Source organism: Heliangelus exortis, chromosome 1 (genome assembly GCF_036169615.1).
Source record: "Heliangelus exortis chromosome 1, bHelExo1.hap1, whole genome shotgun sequence".
Lineage (NCBI taxonomy): Eukaryota > Metazoa > Chordata > Aves > Apodiformes > Trochilidae > Heliangelus > Heliangelus exortis.
Window position 1 is genome coordinate 23,772,988 of NC_092422.1, and position 21,712 is coordinate 23,794,699.

The 21,712-nt window shown below is 37.6% G+C and overlaps 1 protein-coding gene across 6 annotated transcripts in view; it reads right to left on the reverse strand.

Annotated features, from left to right (window-relative positions):
- Positions 1-21,712, reverse strand: part of DCLK1 (doublecortin like kinase 1) — a 237,456-nt gene that overhangs the window by 48,697 nt on the left and 167,047 nt on the right. For 3 of the 6 annotated variants that reach the window (XM_071737573.1, XM_071737564.1, XM_071737595.1), the window contains exon 6: positions 13,192-13,286. In XM_071737573.1, coding sequence (XP_071593674.1) covers positions 13,192-13,286 — 95 coding nt within the window. Of the gene's footprint in view, positions 1-2,590; positions 7,449-13,191; positions 13,287-14,207; positions 14,390-21,712 lie in introns of those variants that run through there. The other 3 variants (XM_071737581.1, XM_071737586.1, XM_071737587.1) reach the window with 3 other exon arrangements.

A 21,712-nucleotide genomic window follows, 5' to 3' on the forward strand; every position in this document is an offset into this window, starting at 1 on the left:
AATGCACACAGGTGTAATGCTAACTTTAGAACTCATGCAGAGTTCTGCTCTTTTTGAAATGGGCTTAATGAAGATTAAAATTAACGAACAAACAACAAAAAAAAAGTAAATTCAAGGAGAAAGCTCAGGATAAGGGAATTATTAATGTTTTAAAATTATGCCTCCTAAGATTTTCCCTCTTCCAAAAAATTCTACATAGTTTAGAAAACTTACACAAAAGCTGTATGTGTCAGTAATAAATGTAAGATGAAGTTCAACTCAGCAAGCACTAAGAGGATTAAACCAAGTTTAAAGAGTAAAGCAACTATGCTCACCTCTTATTTGGGGGCCCACATTAATGTTCAGTCTGGTTATACACAACCTTTGCAAGGTAACCATCATGAATTCTTCACATAACAAATTCCTTAGCCTAAAATCTTCCTGGTTAATGATAAAATAAAGTCAACAGTTCAGTGCAGGTATTAGCTTTGAGGGACTTTGAAGGGCTTAAAAAATTCCTGTAATATGTAACAGTATTAAGCAAGAAATAAGTGAGTAAATACAACAAAATGGTTCATCTCCTGAAAACAAATGGTATAGCAGATGACACCTGGTTTGAAACAGTAAAATAAGGTATTTTGCTGAGGCTTGTAAGAAAAACTCTTTTTTTTGTTATTCAATTAAGAGAAAAACTAAGGCTTACACAGAAACTCCCTCTCCAGTCTCTTGCCAGGAAAAAAAATTTTTTTGTTTCCTTTTGTTTAATCTTTTACATTTTGGGGGGCCAGCCAGCTGAGGCGGAAAAAAGTTTTCATGTAAACAATACAGAGCTGGCAGAAAATTACTTCATGGAGAAACATCAGATCCACAATCTTCATGCAGAAATAAGGGAAGCCAATGGATTTCAATGTACAGAAAGAGAAATGATATAATTGTGTTTTTTTTCAAATTCACACAGTACACTAAACTGAGACACGTAAGATCCAAGCTTATTCATAAACTGCTTCAACTGTAGAAGAGCAATAAAAAAAGTGTATGCTAACCTGCTACTTATCTGCAGTTGTAAATCCTGGCCTGTTTTGTTAGACACTTGGCTTAAGAGAGGTACTACAGGGAAATAATATATTTTCATGAGTTTATGCAATTTAGGATTTACACAGCTTGGACAAGAGATAAACTCAAACAACACAAGCCATAAGCTGCTGTGTGTCATTCAGGAACTTGTGCTGGTTTTCTCCTTTGAGGGACAGAGGGAGTAATGGGAGAATGCAAGGAAACAGAGTTGACAGATTGAAATTAAATTTTCAAGCTGAAGCACTTTGTTTTATTAGGATCCTCTTACTAAGCTGCAGGATTGACTGCTTACACACTCATGTGATTTGTGAAACCAGGCAATACTGAAAGACCAGCACTGCTTCCTATATGGTATTTAACAGTAAACTTAAATCTGACTTCTGATAGCTCCCAACAGCTGCTTCCAAAGCTGAGCTTTAATTCAGACCATAGGCTCACTCAGCCCCTTTGCCATCCTCCAGAAAAGATTGATGATCTAAAAAGTATCAGATTCATGGTATTGGAAGTTGATCTGTCATTACTGTATCCATATCGCAGTGAACATAAAAAGTTACATGGGCAGTGATGCAATCTGAAAATCTGAAGGTTTCCTTTTTTTTTTTTTTCTTTCTTTTCTAAAGTTATACACAGGTAAAGTATTCCACTCGAATACAGAAGGAAAATTGAAAGGCTATCAAAGGAAGGAGGTTCTTATTTCTTCCACCTAATTAAAGGCACAGCACTATCACCACTCTTATTTTTAATCTACTTGTGTTGTACTTTAAAAGTTCTCCTGGCATTCTTAACTGCTATTTGGTAGAGACAGAAATTTCAATTCTTTTATTTCCACTCTTCCTCATTTCTATCTACCAGCAATCAAGAGGGCTTCAAAACTAGAATTTTTAGCAGGCCCACAGATCCCTCTAGGAAAGTGTCTGAACATTAGCAGAAGCAACAGACTGGCAGATGACATGTCAGAAATTGTAATTTCTCTCTTTCCCTGCCAACAAAAAATAATACTAGGCTATAGATATGAATTTATAAAGAGTGGAAAGATATATCAAGAAAACAAGGTACTCATTTCAAAACACCATGGATATATTTCAGCACTCTTAGATTTTTACAGGCATATTTTCCTAATATTTTCCTTAGGAGGAGGACTGCTGTAGCTGAGTTGTCAGCAGGGAGCTGGTTCCTTGCTTTGGATAGTCTACTAATTTCCCACTTCATCCTTCAAATCTGTCCCATTGTGTGGACAAAAACTTACCTATAGGCAATTAAAGGTCTATTTACTGTCTCCAAAAGACCTGTTAGAAACCAGAATCTTCCTTGAAGGATCTCTTGCATCTAAACATTGGAGCCCAGAGTTTACTATTTAAGAAGGAGGTGAATCCATCTAACATTTAAAGGAACCCATTAGGATGCATGAATCCTGTAGGCTTACGCTAAGTTAAATGCTAGGACAATGCTGAACCAAAATGAACAATCAATACCACCAGCAAGTTTATTTCTAAAGTCTGTTAATCACATTTGAAAAATAAACTCACTGAACAGCAAGTATTTTTTAAATATATTTATTACATTGCTTACAATAGTCTACAGTAATGTTAAAACTAGAGCAACAACGAATTGCAACCAAGATGACATGGTCAAATGTGAAACACAAGTACAACACAGTATGATGAAACAATGGCACAAAAATGAGGGTGATTTTCTTCAGCTGATTATATGAAATAAAACACTCATCAGCATCTCTTTTTGCAAGTTTTACATTTTTTTTGTCGATAAATCAACAGCTTTCTTTTTGGTTTCCTGCATCACATTAATACAAAAATGATATATTTTAAAAAGCAAATATCCAAGCACTTTTCTTTAAAAAAAATAATTGTATGCATAACTTCGTAAAATCTTAAACTTATGTTGTAAATGTGCCAATATTTACAATATCATAGTGCAACTAACAAAATGAAGAGGCCTTAGCACAAACAACGTCAGCTCCTCTTTCACTAGAGCCCAAATTCCAAAACACTGCATTGCAGGGCAAACCACAAACTAATTACCTCAATATAACAATCGGACAACAAGTACACGCTGAATACAGCACAGTTGTTTTTTTTTCATACTTCACTGCTGAGGGTCAATTTAAGCAATTTTTTACTATAATCCATGCGCAAATACAGACAGTAAGAATGCGTGTGAATACCTATGTGTGCACTGCGTGTGGTTTAACCCTTCTCTAACCTGTGTGCCCACAACACGTGTGTCTACACACCCACTGCCTTCTGCGGAGAGCTTGGGTGCTCAGCCAGGCTGAATGATCTGGTGAAAGAGGCAAACTGAGCCAGCCAAAAGGTGTCATGGCAGCAAACACAGCTCAGAAGAGCCTCCACTCTGCTCAGCTGCTGTCTGAACAGAGGCCTTTCCTGGGGGATTCTTTGCACACCCATCTGCAAAGAGTGTGACACCCACTCTCTTACTCAGCTCTGCTGGCTGCAGGACATGAGGTTATTTTTCTATTGCTCACTCGTAGCTACAAGTTCTCATCCCATCACTAACAGATAAACTGGAAGTGAAGATTAATGAAAGGACAATCTTGTGTTCGGTTGTACACCATTAATTGGATGCAAGAAAAAGCACAGACAACATTAATTAAGTATTCATCAAGTGGTGAGGTAACTTAGCACCGTAAAGATTTTCTGTTTGTTCATTCCTCTGTTTTTGACAAAACTGTAAACCTGGGTTAAGCAGAGGTTCTTCTCTGTATCAATCTTAACCCATTTTTAACATTTAGAATTGCAGAATATTTTTTGTAACATACTGCACTGCATAGAGTTCACACCACAGTGTGAAGTATGAAACTGTAAAAGTAAACACTACTATTTACTTCAATCTCAACCTAGGTGTTCTAAAAGGCTGTTTAACATTTGGTATCCTTTTTTATAACATACATTTATATACACAATATTAATGTCCCAGAGTGTACACTTTACAGCCACACGTGCCCTGTGGAAATGATTCAAAGAGAATAATGTACTGTTGATTAATTATTTTACAAATTGAAAAATACTTTTCACATTGGATAACGAATGTTAAATATTTTGCTGATTTCAACAAAAGAACTTCTAATACTGCAAGACTTAACTATAGAACAGTGCAGTTCCAGAGGAGACACAAGTCTGAAGGTGTCAAAATAGTAACACCACTTAAAATGTACAACTAATGTTTTGTCTGTGTGTGTATATTTTTGCATAAGGTCCTATCCTTCCCACCTTGAAGTCATTCATGGTTTTGCCACTAACTTAAAGCTGAGCAGAATTTAGCCCTTGTTTGTACATGAGATCTGTTATTGTACAGGCACCCTTGAGGGAGCTGCTCCGCATGGATGGGTTGGTGCAGCTACTTTGAGTTTAACAAAGCTGTCAGGAATCCCACCAGATGAGCATTGTCCCATTAATACATTTCCCCCACATATTTATTTAAAGCCACAAATGTGACATAAGTGTGCAGGGGTTTCAAAGCCATTAATCTATTCGTGTGCGTGTGCATATGTGTGTATAAATATAAACATACACATTCTGTGCTTCACATGTGATCTGTTTGTTGCTTAAAATAAGAAGAAAAGAGATTTTAAAAATCCCCAGCAAGTTACAGAAAGCATTAAGGAAAGAATCACAAGTATTTATAAAGCACAAAGGGAAGCAAAGCATTCACAATCTATACAAGACTCTCTAGCTACATCATAATCACCTTAAAGGAGGCACAAATAATGCAGCTTACAGAGACCTATGGGAAGTTCAAACACTATAAAGTTGCTTAAGCTATTCTGTTGTTTAATGAAGTTGATGAAATACATAAAGAAACTAAAACCTGTGCTGTTGCAAGGCAAACTACAGGATAAAGAAACACAATTTCAGTTTCACCCATAAACTGAAACTTTCTGGTCTTGCTCAAAAGAAACATTTCATTTCTGCTCAGGTACAATGGGAATTACATTCCACACAAAAGGGATCTCGAAGTCTATAAACAGTGTACCTTTTCAATCTCTAAGGGAGTTCCATTCCTTAAATGAAATATTAATGATACATACTACCCCTGAATAGCCCCTTAATACAAGTCATATGTTGAAATGATTAAATATTATGGTCTAGCATATTCTTCAAAACAGTCCTGATGGAAAACTTGCTATTATAACAATTACTGATACAAGGTCCATTTTTCTTTTCCACAGCTAAGCAAAACCATGGGATTCAGGTTTGCTGACAATCTGTGCTCCCTGTGCAGAATAAACATTCATAATAAACTGCCTTAAGCAGCAGTAGGCTATATGGGAGATGGGAGAAAAAATAGAATTCCTGGAATTTTCTTTACAAGTAAAAAAACAATTTTCAAAATGTCAGTAAGGATTTTGTTCAGTCTGGTAGAGTTCTCTGAATTTTTGGAAACTGGTTCCAATGCAACTTTACATAATATGCATTTCTTAGGATTAAGAAATATATATTACAAAGACATTCCCTTATAACAGGCAAAAATGCAAGTAATTTCACAGCTGCAAAGTTTTTCAGTAGAACAGGACAGCCTGAGGATTGGGGTATGGGGGGGAGAGAGACTGTTCCTGTTGCTGGGAACAGTTTTAGATCTGAAGTCTGAAGCAGGAATGACAAAACATGCATTTTGAAATGGAATGACCTAACTGCTTCAGCAAACCTGCCAGATCAATGACTTTCTCTCCAGGTGATACTGGAACCAAGTATTGAAAACAGAGAAGGTAAGTTTTGTATTCTGCTGCCCTTTATCTTCTTTTTTGCAAATATCCTCCATAAAGAAAACATTTTTGATACAGTGAAGCCATAACATCGCATGTCAACATTTTCCAGGTGTGGAATCTGTTGAATTTTATTAGGGACAAATAAGTGTAAAGGAATTATTTCACTACGTGTAATAGTTGGCATATGGCAGCTGAACATTTTCTGCTATTAAGTAAATTTTCCTGATTTTGAAATATATTAAATCATCACTAAGTAGATCAAAAATATAATCTCTAAGGATTTTTGTCGAGGATCAGAATCACACAAATTTCTAATTCTTAAATCATTATTATTTGATACTGAAAGGAAAGCTATAAGATACTAGAAGTGTGTGATCACTGTATTATGGGATTAAATACAACTGATAAGCTTTAAACAATATGCATATAACGGGAAATATTGCTATAGTGTAAAATAAAGTAGGCTAAGAGTCTCACAATAAAGCAGCAGAAAACAAATAAAATTAGTAGATATTTGTTAAGCAACTGGTTATAATGCGTGACCTACTTTAACACTAAAGGAGTTTTGCATATTCATGCTATAAAAAATGACCACCTCTAGAAATTACGAAAACAGAGAAATTAGGTCAGTAGGAGGATGATTTACATTACCACCATTTCTGTAGGCTTTCATTTTAAAATGCATAAAATGTCTTATCCTAGCAAAGAAAAAATTATGCTCCTGTCCTTAACATAAGTGAAAATAATCACTAGTTACTCAGGCAAAACATGTTTTTCAAAAGGTGTCATCACATGTGTGTCAGATATTGCTGCTAGCCAGCAGGCCCCCAGATTTCCTCATTTAGAAATCTGTCCTTATTTACTTGCAACACACGGATGATCAGTATGAACAGCCCTTGCCAGGTAAAACATTCATGTTGCCTGTGAACACTCTTCTGTTTACAGTCATCAAATGGTAATGCAGTGAAGAGAACTTGAACACTGCTTTGAAAGCATTTGCTTTTTTTTTTTTTCATTCTGTGACCACATGGGATTTCTTAATTTTCTTTTCATGTAGATAAAAAGACCAAACTCAGAGTGTTCCCAATGTGCGTGTTAGGATCAGACAGCATGGTGCAAGCAGTTTAGTATGGCAGGTTTTTTTTGCTTTTCTGCATTTGACCTATTCATTGGGAAAAGCAGAGCATTCATTAACTGTTCATACCAAAAGGAATAAAAATACCTATGTTAAAAACAGAACATATAATCAGTACTTTAGATTATAAAAAGTCTGCTATTCATGAATGTGCCCACTATGGATTTGTGCGTTATGTTCACCTTATCCAATCTTTGTTCTTTAAAATGTGCACAATGCTGTTTTGTATTTGATGAACCTATTCAATGGCTCGTTCATTACAAATTCTTGCATGAAAATGCTCTGGTAAAGCCAAAAACACCCCCACGCAGTAGAATTAATTTGGCCCCATGTTTTTAATATTAAATATGCAAAACTCTTTTGTGCCATTCACTATTACTGTAAATTAGCAGCTATTCTCTTTAAAAATGTTAAGCCTTCACCAAATCACAAACCATAAACATTGTTCCATTTTCTCTTTTACACTGAGTCTCCTACTGAATCCATATCATCCGAAGAGAGTGGGCGATACAGGTCCTGTAAGATGAAGTGCAGTATAGATTTGTTTATTGTGTTTGATTTGATGCACTGCAACTGTCTTACATTCTTTTTGTAACTGTGGCCCAGAAGATATTTTTTAACATAAAATATCCATATTCTATACAATCAGATTTTTGGCTTAAAGTCATACAGTTATTTCTTAATCAACAAACAGATGGTTAGAAAATCAAGCAGGAGTTTTAATTTCCAACATACTCTAAGACGCAATTATTCTTTTCTTTGTTTCCTATTAAACAGCATATGAGCAATATTTGTTCTGGAGAGTCTCCTAATTATTTGGAAACTTGGCCATCTGAATTCACTGAAAAGGTGTATATTTCCCTTTTTGCTGTTTCAGAAACAGCAGTAGGAAAGTGCTTACCTTACATAAGGTAATCAAAACTTGCCACCCACTGACGATATAGCACAGATCCAGCAACATTTGATCCCCAGACTGCTGACACTGAGTATTGCTGTTACCCACAGTGTACTGACAACAGTAGCTCTTTTCCACAGTTTTTCTGTGTCTGTGTGTATGTGTAGAAAGACAGCATGTAAAATCCACCCCCCCCATCACCAGCTCTTGCTGGCTGTAGCCAAGCAACCAGCTCATGACAGCAGAGGGAGAGGCTGAGAGGACTGATCCACTTCAGTTTTTCAACACCCGCTTCCAGCATCCTCTGAGGGCTCAGATAATCCTCACATGCCAGAGGTGGTAGGGGATGATACATCGCCCTGCACAACCTACACAGCACAACAATCCTTGCCAAGAGACACAATAGCACTGACTGAAAGGAGAAGTTCAGTGAGGAGAGGTGGTAGAGACAGAGTACTACCTTTTGAGGGTAAATGAAGCATAACTTAGGGCTTAGAGAGGCGCTGAGCATGTAGGTGCCCAGCACACCTCATAGGCAAGTTCTGATCCCTTCAAACTGTTGCTGGGGATCCTTTAAGTGCAAAACAGGTTTACCAAATACAGCAAAACAACTACAAGACAAATTACAAGAAACCATGTGAATGAGAGGACTGATGGTGACAGCTTGAGGCTTGAATTTAGTTTGGGGTTTTTTTAATCGCTGGAAGATAACCTAGACAAAAAAACAAATCCAAAAGCTATACTATGAAATAAGAATTACCTAAAATGAATGCTTTCCAGATTTCAAATTTACAAGCATCTTAATAATCTGTGCAGGCTTATGTTTTACTTGCGGGCATGATATAAAATCCCTTAAAGAGGTTTTTCATTTCCTACACTGTTTATTTTGTGTGTATATTGCCAATATACATGTATGTGTACACACAGTAGCAAACGTGTTTGTAACAGATTGAAAAAGATGTTTCTATTTTGTTGTGAAAATCCTAGACAAAAGAAGAATTTTAAGCAGACCAACTAGTTTCTTAATTATTGAAATTGCTTTTGAGCGTAAACTGTTTGGGAATTTCTAACATATAGTACAGAAAAAAAAATATTTTGATGTGACAGTGAGGGCAACACACAAGATTTTTGAATCTTCCAGGTGACTGCTCACTCCTCTGAACATAACACAGAATATGCATTAAGAACTTATAAAGAAGATATTTGTGAGAACTGACTTTGTATATCCAGGGAATACTTTTGTGGTTATTTTTATAGCTCTTCGGCTGTTTTAAAATAAAATAATGCACAAGATTTCAGGATCGTTTTCTGTGCTCTTTTGTATACTTTTAAATGCTTGAAACTTTTTTAAAGTTTTTCTTTCTGCAAGAATTTTCCTTGCCTTTAATTAGCTATGGAACCATTTTTCTGAAAAATATGAAGAGAATCTAGACATTATTTTGCCCACATTAATAAAAAGACAAAACTTGCTGAATGAATCGGATTTTTGTCCGCATATAACTCAAAAATCCTTATATACATAGAGTTCTACTTATTTGTGTGATTAGTCAAGAGGTACTTTAAATATAATTTTTTATTACTCTATAGGTTGTAGTCTTTAGAGAAGTAGAAAAACATTTTAAGTTATGATAAGCAATGGAAAATCAGGTATAAATTATAGAACATTTCAAGATTACAAGACAGTGGAAAAACAAGCTAGTAAACTATTTTAAAAGCTAGTTAAATAAAATCTGGGGGTTCTATCATGTATACATATTGTTATGATTGCCATGACACCTTTTCTGAATCTATATCATTAACTGTTGTGGTAGGAAGTATATGCATGTGCAACAGAATAACTGCCTACTTCAACTGCTATAAACCTGAATTTTAGATGTTTTCATCCCCTGTAGAAATACACAATACACTACATAACAATGCAAAATACAAGAATCTTAATTTCCTACTTAAGAATAAATATAAATGAAGAACTAATCTATAAGGAAGTATAACTATAGTACACAGAGTGCAAGTTTAAACACTCAGAAGCTGGAAAAAAACTATAAAATTCCAAATGACTCCTAGTTCACTTTTCAAGTCCTTATATTACACTCATTAAATGAAACTTTCAAATTTTATTTTCATCCAATATAGACTAAATTTGGCCAAAGATTATTAACATACAACTTCCACTGATTTCTGAAATTCTAGAAATAGCTCAGCCATGGTCATGTGCAAGTGAAAAAGGATGAAACTATCTTTTTATTTTCTGGCTTTTGGGGGCAGAAAATTTTACCTGTAGGGTTACAATAGCATTGGTTTCAGGAGTATAATACATGTATCACAGCAGTGTTCTCAGCTGTATTTACATCAGTGGAAAGCCTTCCATCAAAGGAAAGGTTTATTTTTTTTTAAGGTGAATGAGGAAATGCCAGTAAGTAAGAAGGTTGATCAATCCCTTATTCAAGTGGTCTAGCACACTCCATAATTCAAAAGAATATTTTCTTTGGAGAATTCTACCAGCTCTGCTATATTCACAGTGTAAACTATTTAGAAGGAGGAATCCCTCAGTTGTAGCAATACCTTGCTTTTGTTCCTCTGAATTCAAAAGCATAACCTCCTCTCACCTCTACCTCCCAGGAAAAAAACTGGCAGACTGCCCAGACCCCTGAGCATTTTGACAGACCAAGCCTACAGCTCCTTCATAGCACTCAGATGGGGATGCTGAAGAGCTGACCAAGAAGTTATATCCAGGGGAATCAGACTGTGCTACACTCAGTGTATCCTGGGTCTTCCAGACCCACTACATAGCACTGACATCCCAGCTATCTGATGGGACAGGAGAACAGGCACTCCTCTAATTCTAACCACAAGGAGAGAGAGGCAGAGAAAAATATAAATTACTAAGTTGAGCTGACTTATGCAGGACCCACCATCTTAATACTGTTCTAGAAGCAGTAGCTCCCTCAAACTCCTCACAAAGACAGAAAACCAGACCAGTAAAACCCAGCCCTCACCTTCAACCCCACAGCTCTAGTAGCCAATGCTCCTCTTTTGGGGCAGGAATACCTCACCTCTCCACAATGGGGACAAGGGGGACACTGAAATCTGTCTCCTCTCTTGTAGTTCTATCACAATACCAACTTTTCAACAGCCTCCTAGGGAATAAACCTCCTGCATCTGGCTCATCAGCCCTGCAGCTGAAGCCTTTGAAGATGAAGTAAAATGCTTTGGGTTCATATTTTGTTTATGACAGTATGATACCTAACCTGTCCTCTGAATAAAATCTAAATGGCAACACACAAAAGATGGCACTAAAAAAAAAACAGAACACTGTAATGCTACTAAGAAGAAACCTAAGATTTGCATGCACTGTTTAATGGCTGTTCACAGAACTAATATAGTCACTGGAGTACACATTATGACTTTTAATAACACAACCACATATTCTTACACTGAACTTCTAGCTCATTCATTTTACAAGTTAAAGATGAAAGGAGCTGCAATTAATTCTCAGAACAGGTGTAAAGTTTTCATCCCTGAACTTCTGAGTAGTTGCCTTTGTAACCTAAATAATGTTATTGCAATACATTTTTACATGGTTGCAATCTACTTGCAATTAATGTATTCCATGTTTTTGTAAAAAGTCTGTCTAAAATAAATCCAAACTAGCATGAAAGGTCCCCTACTGAGGTCAAGGAGACTTGAATATTGGAGAAGGGAATTCAGGTCTTTAAAAATGTCTTATCTCTTCTGTAGTTTATTTCCAGCACAGTTAGCAATCTGATTGTGTTACCACTACACAGCCCTTTGCATCTATAATGCTGCCACTCAGTGATCCTGTTACACTTCCACATAGGGAATCCAGGTAACAAGCTGCCCATCTACTCTTCTCTTCACATTTGGAAGTCAGAAATCTCGTGGACAAACACCCTTTATATCTAATGGTGCTGTCCACATGGTTCCCACTCACCCATCCATGAACACTAACAGAAAAACATTTCTTCACTCTAAGGAGGGAATCAGTGGGAAAGGAAGTTTAGGAAAGTTACCAATAAAAAGAGACAGCCTTAATGCAAATTAAAATCCACTGAGTAGTGATATCATCCATCTACACAGATACCTCTACATTGCCGGTCTATAATTAATTTGGAAGACTCTTCATCCCTCTTCAGTGATCTATTAAAGATACATTAATAAGTTTTGAGAGTAAGAGCAAACAGGTGTGGAAGACATTGCATTCAAGAAGATTTTAGTACAGGTTTACCCTACTCTCTCTATAAGGCAAGATCACAAGTAGCTTCTACATCTATAAAGAAGTCATGGCAGAAACCCATGGCTGTATCCCACTCTAAGGTAAGACTTGGGAATGCATAATTCCTCAGCTCCCTGGTGCACACACCAGACATGAAGAAGGGCACACAGGCTTGAAAGGTGTAGTGCCATGCTACAGCTATTCCTGATCAGGATTTCTGGGGAATCAAGTCTGCTCCAGCCCCTAAAGTCAAGCACTGCCAGCTCTGACACAATCCCCTCTACTTTGGGAGACACAGATTATGTCTATTTAAAAACTGAAAGGGCAGAAAAAGGGTGTGTTCAAACTGTGTTTATAAACAAGTCTGAGATACAGAGTGCTGCCTTAGGGAAGCTTTCATTGAGAACAGATCACAGTTTAGAAAAGAGCAGAAGAGAGGATACACAGACATCTGTCTCATTACTTTTGAACAGGTACCATTAATTAAATCAGCATGTGGAACCTCTTGGGCTGAACCAGTAATAATTTGCCAGAGGGTTATAGCAGTAGCATTGGTACTACCTTGAATCTGGATGCTTAGGTACAGTGTAGGTTTCTCTATACATGAGAACTAGTGGGAACCTACAGCTCCTAACAACTTTGTCCCAGCAAAGTGACTGACAAGTCTCGTGCTGCCTTGGTACTGAAAGTATTTTCACTGCACAAGGCTATGATAGCACAGCTAATCCACAGCTAAATTCCCCAGTGCATTCTTTCACATTGCTTCAAAATCAAAGCTAGGTTTTGCAAGTGACATATTGCCTATGAACAAGAAAGAAATGAAATCTTTGACAACATGAACATTTCTTGCCAGTTGTGAAATGTTTGGAAAAAGAAACTAAAACAAACAAGCAAGCAAAAGTTTAGTAAAAAAGCAGAAAGATACCCCTGTTTCAATTACCAGCATACTTAGCATTTTGGCAGACACAGAACAGTTGTATTCCACTGTACAAACACACCAAGGACTGTAGCAAAGCTCTTCTAACTTACAGCTCTACACATGAGGAATCAGTGGGGCGAAGGCTATGGGATAATGGCTATGCCAGATTCTCCCAAGCCATATTCAGAAATCAGTTTCCTTATTTCCTTACCCTCTGTTTCCGTAGGCTTCCTGGGCTGGTGGGAGATGGGCTTGGAGACTTCCCAGAGCGGGGAGTAGAAAGCTGGCTACCAGGGGTTCCATTCACTGAGAGGACAATAAATTGAAAAAATAAACACGAGGCATTATTAAAAGCAAAGAAATACTTAAATAAATGTATTTCTTCTCATTCTTTGTTGTATATGCTAATTTGCTTTTTTTCATGATTTAAGTATGAAGCAGTTGACAAAGAACTGTTTCCTAAGAGTTCTGGCTTACAATGCCAATTTTTATACAGAGTGCAAGCAAATAATCAAAAGAGCTGAAGAGTGTTTAGTTAATGGCAGAGAACACAACTGTGCTTCCTTAAACTGTCTTGTTCCTTTGCTTGAAAGTGATGGAAAGCAAGGTGCTTGTTAACCTTACCAGACACAATATATGCATACCTTGCCATTCCAAGTAGTTATGGCTTGAAGTGCTGTCCACCAAAGCCAAAAAGCAACATTGCTTGCAAGAACGAATCAACTGCTTGCTGTTCCTTACTCATTCATTTGAAGAGATTGATATTTGCAATACTGACCCAGATACTACCTCAGACTTAAACCGAAAGGGCTTTCTAGAGGCAAATAAATGGGATGTAACACTTCAGAAGTCTGATTTACAGCAAAGCATCGCTTTCTCAAATAAATAAGTTCCTTCTGATATGTCAGTGCCTGTCATTTTAGAAGCACCTATTGCAGGCATGTGACATTATCCATTAAATTAACAAAACAATACCAGCAGAGGACAGAATTCTACTACAAAGTAATCACACACGAGGTTATCGATAGTGTTCACCCTGAAGCACTGATAGAAACACTACAAAGAGTGTATCACATCTATATGTAAATCTCCTTAAACAAGCAATTGCTGTATCACAGTCTGTATTTGTCAGCACCAGGAAAAAATAAATCACACAATCAGATTCCCAGATCCTGAACCCGAGGAGAACATTTAAATACTAGGATATCGACAAGGCATTCAACTTACCTTCTATGAGTTCTAACATGGACAAAGTCTTACTGTTTAACCTGCTAATAGCAAGCAGCCAAATTCCTGTGCTGTGCTAAGCCAAGCTGTAGCCACGCTGAGAAGCAATGGGATTAGTTAAGGATAGCAGGGACTGCTCAGAGAGTGAGCGGAACGCGATGCAGGATTCATAAGCAGAAGCCTTTTCTGCGTAAAGCTGACGTCTTCAGAGCAGCAGTGGGAGGTGCAGGTGCTGTCTTAGGGCTACATCAAAGGTGTCAATTAAGCAGAATGCTGCTGCTTCCCAACGCTGAGCCACCGCAACCCCCACTCACTTTCCGCGGAGCCCCGAAAGCCTGAGCAATTTTATATGCTGTGCACTGAATCATAATGTGGTGCCTTTGGGGGCAATCCACCAAATGACTCATCTGAAAATCAAAATGACAATAACTCTTGTAAAACTGTGGCTGGCTGGCAATCTTGCAAATGCTAATTCCCTTGGATAACACAGGAGGCATTTTTAATAGGTTTTTCCTACTTTTTACATAATACACTGTTCTCACTGGCTAATACTTGGCCCGCAGATTTTAAGGAAGGAACGTGTGTACCTACCACACCACAAATATCAATGAAACACATGATACATGGTCACTTAATGGTGCTTAGGTGATGTGAGGGATCAAATCCTAACGTCACTTTGTGTAAGGCACTGTTTAAGGTAAAGGTGCAATATGTTTGTATAACTATGGGAACAGTAAGATACATTACCTGGATTTAAATGGGATGCTTTTGTAGGAAACCATTCCATTCATTTAGGCTTCAAATTCTCACTGTGCAGAGGACAATGGTTTCCATGTATCTGCACTGATTCAAATATTGTACTAAGTGTGTGTGGAAGAGCACGTGAATCCAGGACACATCCAGTGAAGTTCACACAGAATTCAACAAAACACCCCATAGGTCTGGCTAATAATGACTAATATCAAATTTATTATCAAAGCTTTTGAAATCAGTTGGGGAAAGGGATGACAGTTGAACTAAATGATCTTGAAGGTCCTTTCCAACTGTGATGGTTCTATGAGGACATTAAAAATTAGATTTTTAGTATCTTGAACTTCTGAAGTCTTAAAGGGCTTCTTACAAACAAATACAGTATTACTTAGAAACCGATACTAAACTATGTATTCCTACAGGGCTAGTCCTCCAGTCCTCATTAACAAGATTAGTGCTCTGCCTTCTCTTTAAACCAAGCAGCTGTTCTTTGGTCTTATTATTATAAGAAAATTTAACATATCAGATACACTTTAATAAATCTTATAGCACAAGACACAGGTTCTTGATACTTACAGAATGACTCCTTCTCCATAATTTTCAACAATACCTTTTTCTTACAATCACTTGTGCAATTATGCATCAGCCATGTCTATGAGTATCTACTTGAGTTGAAAAAAACAAAGCATCATATATTCTAAAAATTAATCACTTGCTAACACCAGACTATCCAGAGAATTTATTCTAGGCCCCAATGCTCTCCCCAGTGGCACTTTTTAGAAAGGATGGCTTGTGTTGGCCATCTTCAATACAGATTAATCAAGAGCAAAATTAATGGATCAAATCCCTCAGGAGATACAAGTGGAGTAAACTCACCACCTTACCCATATCCAAAATCCTTAGAAAACATTTCTAGGTGGAATGCATTCTGGTTGGAAACCACATTCCTGACCAGTATCAGCACTGCATTTCTCACTAAGTGATACAGCACGTGTTCCTATAGGGAACCCTTATGTAGATAAAGACATATACAATTAGTAAATCACTCTTGTGATTAATCATGTGATGACTGAGCGAGGCAAGAGGTTTCTTGTCACTTGTTATTCAGAAAATGGCAGGGGTCAGAGGCTTCAGCTTAACATCCTCCCATCATCTCATGGAAAAGACTTATCCATTCAAAATTTCACAGGTAAAATATGTATTAAAATGCCAAAACAATTTTTGTGGCTGCACTGAGATGTGTGCAACTGCTTGACTTACTTCCATTGAGGATGCATAGCAGGGTAAGAAGCTGACTCTGTATTTGATTTTGCAGTACCTGTCATGAACACAAAGGTAGAAAACTGCACAAAATATAACACTAAAACTGGATACCATCATCTACTGAGATAAATGGAAAATATGTTTTCAAATGAAAATGTTTTTTGAACTTGTGAAAATGCTGTAAGAAAAAAGTACTTTGACAGTGTTCCAATAAATATGTTTTGATGTGGCATCTTCTTACTAAACAATAAAAAGAGAGAAAAGGTGAATTAAAGTATCAAGTGGCAGTCTGAGAAGCTGCCAGTGCCACTGCACTGTATTAAAACCATATTCTCCTATAAAACTGCCTGTTGATGTGTTAGCATCTTGTACTCTGTAAAATATGTTGAGATGACTCTATGTGTTTGCAAAAGTGGTTTGCCAAACACAAAAGTGTGTGTGAAGAGGAAAGAGAATACTGAGGGAAGGGAATAGTGCAGACTTTTTCAGACATAATTTATTTACAGAACTTATTTACAGAAGATCCAACATTTGTAGGTCATATTCAGCAAGCTGAATTTCCTGCTAGCTAGGAAATAGTGATGTGAGATCACTACTTGACCCTGTCTCAATTGCTTCTGTAGTTTGTTACTCTCCTTTCCAAAGCAGCACTTGTGTCTCAAGAAGATTATTCAGTTAAAAGTAGTTAGGGAACATGCCATACCTTGCCTTCTCATTCCTGCTGCTTCTGTATTCTACCTGTATCCATTTCCTCATCTTTGCCTCCATTGCAAAGGAGAGAGCTTGTTCAGAGCCACATTAAGCAAGCACCCTCATTATTACTCCTTGGTAAAGACAAAGCTTTGTAGAATCCACCCTAATATGCAACTGGTTGAGAAAAAAACCCAAACAAGCAGTGCTGCATGCATTTTAACTGGTGCTAAACTCTCCTTTTTACATTCAATCTTTGCTAGAGTTTTTGTTTAGAAGTTATGCAGATACAAAAAGAACATCTCCCTGCCATGAAGACACATACAGAGTTTTTACCTCATCACCAGATAAGAAATGCCAGAAGAAGAGTTCACCTTCAGGTCAGGTTTACTTTCCCATCCCAGCAATAACCAATACCTGAGTCACAGCACCTGTGTGGTAGCTGGAACATGTGGCCCAAGCAGTGTAGAGCTCAGTAGGGACTATTAAAGCCCCCACACACTGAGCCCACGCTGATCTCCATGAGGTGGCCACTGAGATGGCACATTGAACTCAAGCAGCTCTGCCCTCACTATCAAGCAGATAGATGCTGCAGACAAGCCTGAGATCTCAGAAGACAGAAACCTCTCTTGAAAATACAATTCCCTGGAACTCACAAGTATTTCTGTTTGTAACTTCAAAAGAAGGGTAAGAGCCTCTTGTTTTCTTCTCTGCACTTCAGTGGAGTGCAGTTGATATCTATCATGGTGGATGCTAACTTCATGTAGTACCTGTTCTAGAGAGCAACTACATGTACGTAAGATTTAATGAAAATCACTCTTTGGAACCATTCTCCCTAATGGGAAAGAGTAGGATCCTCAAATCAGCCCATGTGAATGGAGTACCAATTCTGTGGATGCTTCTTCATTCAGTATTTGACTTTTTAATCCTTTAAGAGATTTAGGCTACTCAGTCTAACCAGATCTATTTCTCTAACTCATCATTTTTAGTACAACCTACAAAATAATAATAATAAAAAAATTATTAGTATCAAATGCAAACATCATAAATAAAAAATTAAAAGGAAGTCAGGATCAAAGTAAAAATCATCTGGAAATCCCTGGGTCTGTAGGATGACTCTATCACTCCCATGGGTTTGTACTCTTGGCTTCAGGAAACTTTTGCTTCAGCATATTTATTACAAAATCTGTCAGCTGAGTACCTATAACAGTGTGAATAAAAACCATGTTATCTTGCCAAAGACAATATGATACATCGTGTTCCTTCCTTTGGGATCTGAAAGACCTTCCTGAGTCAGGTGGCTGAAGAAGAGTTGTTTCTGGGTAATGGCCTGGGGATGAACTATCAAACTAAATGAAAACACATCTTCTTGCAGAGGTGCACATCTCCCTCTTTTTTTCTACCTCACTGAGAAAAGCACAAGCATCTGTTCTAGAGAAGCATTCGATGAGATCCAATTTCCATATCCTAAACCACTTTTTTTCTTTAGGGAACACCTACAGTTTTGATCAGGTTTTAGTTTGACACATAGTTTCATGATTTCCTTGCCCAGTGAAATTGTTTAAAAAAACCATATAGCCCTTGTTAATATGACCATTCTTCACAGACATTTGCTTCGTCACTTAGAGTAGGTACATATTCAACCCAGTTACTCTTGAAATAGATTCTTGTCACACTAAATAACTGAAACTCCTAAATAAGTCTTCTTAACACCAAACCCAAATCTCTGTGGCAAATGAGATTTCAAGCATCTGAAATAGTTTGGATAATAGATTAAGGGGAATAGGAGATGTCTCAGAGGCAAGGAAAAATGAGAAAGAAATGATTTCGAAGGAGGTGTTCAAACTGGGGAAAAAAAAAAAAAAAAAAAAAAAAAAAAAGTAGATACTTTTGTTATAAGCCAGTCCTGAAAATTACAGTTCGGATTTCAGAGGCTAAAATGGAGCTTTCACAAATGTGGTATCTCTCCTTAATTTAATGGACCAAGGGTACAATAATTCCAGCTGTCTCATGCTGCTTTTGATTTGATTGAAAATAATGATCATGAAGACTTAAGTGCTGCTTTCAATCTGTTACCTCTTCACCTGCAATGAGGCTGCCACCAATGCTGTTAATTGGTAGCTGGACAGAAGCTGAAAGCTACTGAATTGCTGTCAAACATTCCTAATTTTCAGTCACCACCAACTGGCTGGTACTCCATGAAATTCAACGTCTCTTTTATGATGTCCTTTCTTAAATAATATTTTATGTCAACAACAAAAAAGCCCATCAAAGTGTTTTACAGGCTTTAAGAAGACATCAGACAAATTAAATAGAGGTGGGACTATCTATTGTACTTGGCACCAGACTTCAGCCCCCTGCCTTCCAGGGAGGTCATGCTACCTTTCTCTGCTTTTCTTCTTTCCCTTGCTCCCTGCTTCTTGTCTCCTTTTTGACTGAAAGCATGGCAATACCTCAAATGCATTTGCAAAAACCCAGAAATCCTCCTGCAGTGAGATTTCTGTCTTGTGGTACTGTTTTGAAACACTGTCAGATGTAAATACAAAACCTGAACGAAACATAAAATAATGGAGAAGTCAGCCCTTACCACACATCTTCCCAGCTTGCATGTATTCTTTTAAGAAGAAAGTATACTGTGTTTTTATATAAAAATAGGATGCATCTGCTTACAGGAGCCAGAGAGGCTACCAGAAAAATATAAACATGGTAAGCAAATGCTCTATTAAGAAAAAAAAAAAAAAAAAGGAAAAAGCAAGGATGGAAGAAAAGTCAACACCGTTGATAGAAAGGCATACCTTCCTCCTCAGTATGTCAAGAAACAGTCTAAAAGCAGATGCAGCTTTTTTGCTCAATGTAAATTGCATAGCTCAAAATAATGATGAGGAGAGGGTGTCTCCCATTCCCTTAGAGACTGACACACACTTCCTTGCCCTCAGTTAACCAGAGCACTGATTTAAACCTCCCTGGCACTGAGCAGCAGTGTAGCCTCTGGTATCTCTAAGGACCTTTCTCTGCAACCCTTTGCTTCCCTCTTCCAGCTCCATGCTACCATACCAGTGTGTCCCAGAGCCTGTGGGACAGCTGTTTTACCCCCATTGTCCCCATGCTGGTTCTGCCATGGCTGTGTACCTGCAAAGCCCAACAGTGCTGTTATGGCAAGTTCTGTGAGAGGTTCTGTGAGGATGCTGCCTTTACAGGCCGTGGAGGGACAAAGGCATTTCCAAAGAGTAAAAGTTAACTATGACCCTCGTGAACATCAGTAAGAGCCTTTTGCCTCCAGTACCAAATGAAACTACAAGGGAAATGTTTCCCTGGAGCAGTGGCTGGGGGCTTGCCAATGAGAGGAGGCACTCAGGGCCCTGTGCCTGCTCCTGCACACAGTCAGGGGTCACCGCAACACAGTGAGACTGAAAGAAAATCTCTACACAAAGCTCTCTGGTTTTGGTAAAATGGTATTGCTCTAAACTTGAAGATGTGAAAATGAGACAGAGACATTAAAGCAAACTGACGAACAATCCAAAATAACCCCTTTGATTTCTGTAAGCAACTTTAGAAGCTATCGAGATGAATTGGGGGTTCATCATCCCATGACACTATTTGCTCAGAACAAGGGACTCAGGGGCTTCATTGTGTTTATAAATATTTAGTTCAAGCCAAAGATTGGCTTAATTCACTTACCACTTGAAATTCTGTGTCAAAGAAAGGAAACAGATCTTGTGGAAGGCATTTAAGTGCTTAAACCAAAGCAGATTGTCTACTTGTCCTAGACTCATTTATACATCCATTTCTCTAACAGGGAAATGACCCAAAGACTGTATCTTCATTAACTCTAAAAATGATTAATCTCAATCAGCTATTCTGTACTAGAAAAGAAGAAAAATAATGTTGAATACCTACACTAAAGAATATATGATAGCATAGATGCATCTGGGAGAGAATTAAGAGTAACTTAAGGATATCTTTTCCTGTTAGGATTTTCAGTTTTAATATCCAACTCTGTGACTTTTACATTTTTAATATTGTCTTTGTCATCTTTTGTGCCCATGTAGTTATCCAGGTGTATTACCTTGATAGGGGCATGAAATGATGACCAAGGTAGGCATCTGATCCTTTTGCGTAGCAAGAATGCTCAGACTTCAAAATGCAGAAGGAATCAAAAAGAGAAATCAGATTCTATCTAATTAGCAACACACTCTTCATACATCTTGCTTAGCTTTTTCTCAAGGGTACACTATCAATACCCCTTTCTGCCTGGTCTCTATCCCTGCTTTTCTCAATTTTCTTTTATGATACAACTCTTCACAAAATGCCACTCCTTTCTTTTTGGAATGCATACGTATTGCCTTTGATCTGAGCAAAGAATCTACTCTTTTTCTTGAGTACTTTTTTTGTTTATCCCTACATGAATGAAAACCCTCTAAACAGTATTTTTATGACAAAGTTAAAGCAGTTTAAAAACAGAATAAAAGAATATATATGTAAAAAAATACAATTCTGAAGGACAATGCCCACTTAGCACAATATTGCTTCCTTTTAAAACAGTAATATTAATGTAAATACTCAAGTATTTTAGAACTAGGTTTCCTGTAACATTCATACAAATTTATCCCCATTGAAATTAACCTCTACAGAAACATTTTCAATTGTTTACTCTTTTAAAATCATATCAAGCTTAGAAGAGAACAGAAAGGAGAGGAGAGGAGAGGAGAGGAGAGGAGAGGAGAGGAGAGGAGAGGAGGGGAGGGGAGGGGAGGGGAGGGGAGGGGAGGGGAGGGGAGGGGAGGGGAGGGGAGGGGAGGGGA